This window comes from Psammomys obesus, unplaced genomic scaffold (genome assembly GCF_907164565.1).
Source record: "Psammomys obesus unplaced genomic scaffold, mPsaObe1.curated_primary_1811, whole genome shotgun sequence".
NCBI lineage: Eukaryota > Metazoa > Chordata > Mammalia > Rodentia > Muridae > Psammomys > Psammomys obesus.
The window spans coordinates 1-2,052 of record NW_026589120.1 but is presented as its reverse complement, the minus strand read 5'-3'; the positions used below and the strand labels follow the sequence as shown (position 1 = coordinate 2,052).

Genomic DNA, 2,052 nt, shown 5'->3' with positions numbered 1-2,052 from the left:
AGTGGCTTAGGGTTTTGAAACCTCTAAACCCATCACCAGTAACATACCTCCTCCAAGAAAGCCACACCTCTTAATTCTTCCCAAACATTCCACCAACTAGTGAGCAAACAGAAATATATGAGCCTAACAGAGGCATTCTAATTCAAACTGCCATAGCAGACCCTGCCTCAAAAAAAAAAAAAAAAAGGCGTTAGTTCCTTAGATTTTAAGAAGGAACCGTTTTTAGTAAGTGACACTTTTGCCCATTTATAGTTTTTCCAGAATTCTTTTAATTAGATGACATTAAAGGTGAAGTGTTTTATGCAGGTGTGCAGTCTGGCCCAGAGAGCAGCTGTGCAGTGTAAAGACTCCTGATCTACAAGAACCTCACTCAGAGTTGGGGACAGAAAAAGTGTGGACCATTAACCACAGGAAAGTGGTGCTTGAGGTAACAGGATATATTTCAAACTTAACTTGAAATACGTGAAAACATGCATGTTCCCCCACACTGACTTGGAGCAAATGTCTCTTAAATTTGTGTTTAACTAAGACAGCAGATTTTTCCTTTTAGAAACTCACATAAAAAAGGTTTATTTTTTAGCAATTCTTTAAGTCACTGTCAGTATCCACAAGATGGCAGCCTCTTCTCAAAGACTGGGGAAAACTGTCAAGTGGTTTTGAGTGAGAAATTTGTGGGGAAAAGGGGAGGAGAAGAGAGGTAATGGAGGAGGGGAGGGGTTTGCTGATGAAAACAAAAGGTGGTGAAATGTGCTTTTTTTTCTCTACTTGGTGGAACTGTATCTTGATGTTTCCTGAAGAAGAAACATTAGAAATGGGAAACTAATTTTGGGGGGCTTAAAATATGAATCCTTAGTGAAGAAGGGAAGAGGGAGTGATGAAATCCTTGAACTTTTTGCTGGTGGTCCTGTGGCTTCAGTTTAACTGTGAGTTTGGACATTTGCTTTGTAAATAAATTGTGGTGTGTGAAGTTGTTTCTAGTTATTAGTCTAGGATAGTGGTAGAAACACCAATGTTTTAAGTCTTTACTTAAGGGTTGGAAGGCCCATGTTAGCATTCTACATTGTTAGCATCTATATGCCTCCATTCCTGTTTGTCTGACCTTTGTCTTTCTGCACAGGGGTGAGCAGCCAGCAGAAGGTGCAGCAGAACCCAGAAGCCCTCAGTGTCCCAGAGGGAGCCATGGCCTCTCTCAACTGCACTTCCAGTGATAGTGCTTCATACAACTTCTGGTGGTACAGACAGCTTTCTGGGAAAGGCCTTGAGTTGCTGATGTCCATCGTCTCCAATGGTGACAAGGAAGAAGGCAGATTCACAGCTCACCTCAACAGAGCCAGCCTGCATGCTGCCCTGCACATCAGAGACTCCCAGCCCAGTGACTCTGCTGTCTACCTCTGTGCAGTGAGCACACGGTGCTCCCCAGGCACCTGCAGCCTGCACACAAACATGCTGTGCTCAGCAAGGCCTGAGCTCGAGCATGCTTGATTTTGAAAGTATTTGCTTTATGAAAACACCTTATCCTGAACCCATAGTGTCCTAAGCTTCATGTCTCCTATTCCTTTTTTTTTCATAACCCACTGAATCTATTTAGTGGTGCCATATGCTTATGGGTGTGGGATCATCCACTGATGCATGGGAACCTACAAGTGTCCACCTTCCTAATGACAAATGACTCTCCTCACCCACCATCTATCAATTACCAATATCTCCTCAGTAAGAAAAGAGGGGCCTCAGGAGTCCTTTTCCCCTCTATACTTGAATTTGTAGCTGTTTTAGTTTTGTGCATGTCTGGTGCAGGAAACCACAGGTCCTGTGAGTTCATGTTGTGCAACAGCCACGTCACGTCCAGAGGACATTTTGAAGCTCTCCTCCCCTTCTTCGATTTTTTTTCCACTTTTCTTCCAAGATGTTCCTTAGGCTTTGTTGTGATGAAAAGAGTAGAGAGGTTTCCCCTGTGGCTCATCACTCACATTCTCCTTTTCTCAGCACTTGGAACATTCTTCCTATTGTTGGGATCCTACAGTGTTCCAACTCCTTCTTCTGTGGTATTTTCCT

At 43.2% G+C, this 2,052-nt stretch overlaps 1 gene segment (V, D, J or C); it reads left to right on the top strand.

Annotated features, from left to right (window-relative positions):
- The first annotated feature begins 874 nt into the window (after positions 1-874).
- LOC129674821 (T-cell receptor alpha chain V region 2B4-like) lies at positions 875-1,482 on the top strand. The segment is given in 2 exon segments: positions 875-923; positions 1,118-1,482. Coding segments are annotated over 2 exon segments (414 nt in total).
- Positions 1,483-2,052: the final 570 nt, after the last annotated feature.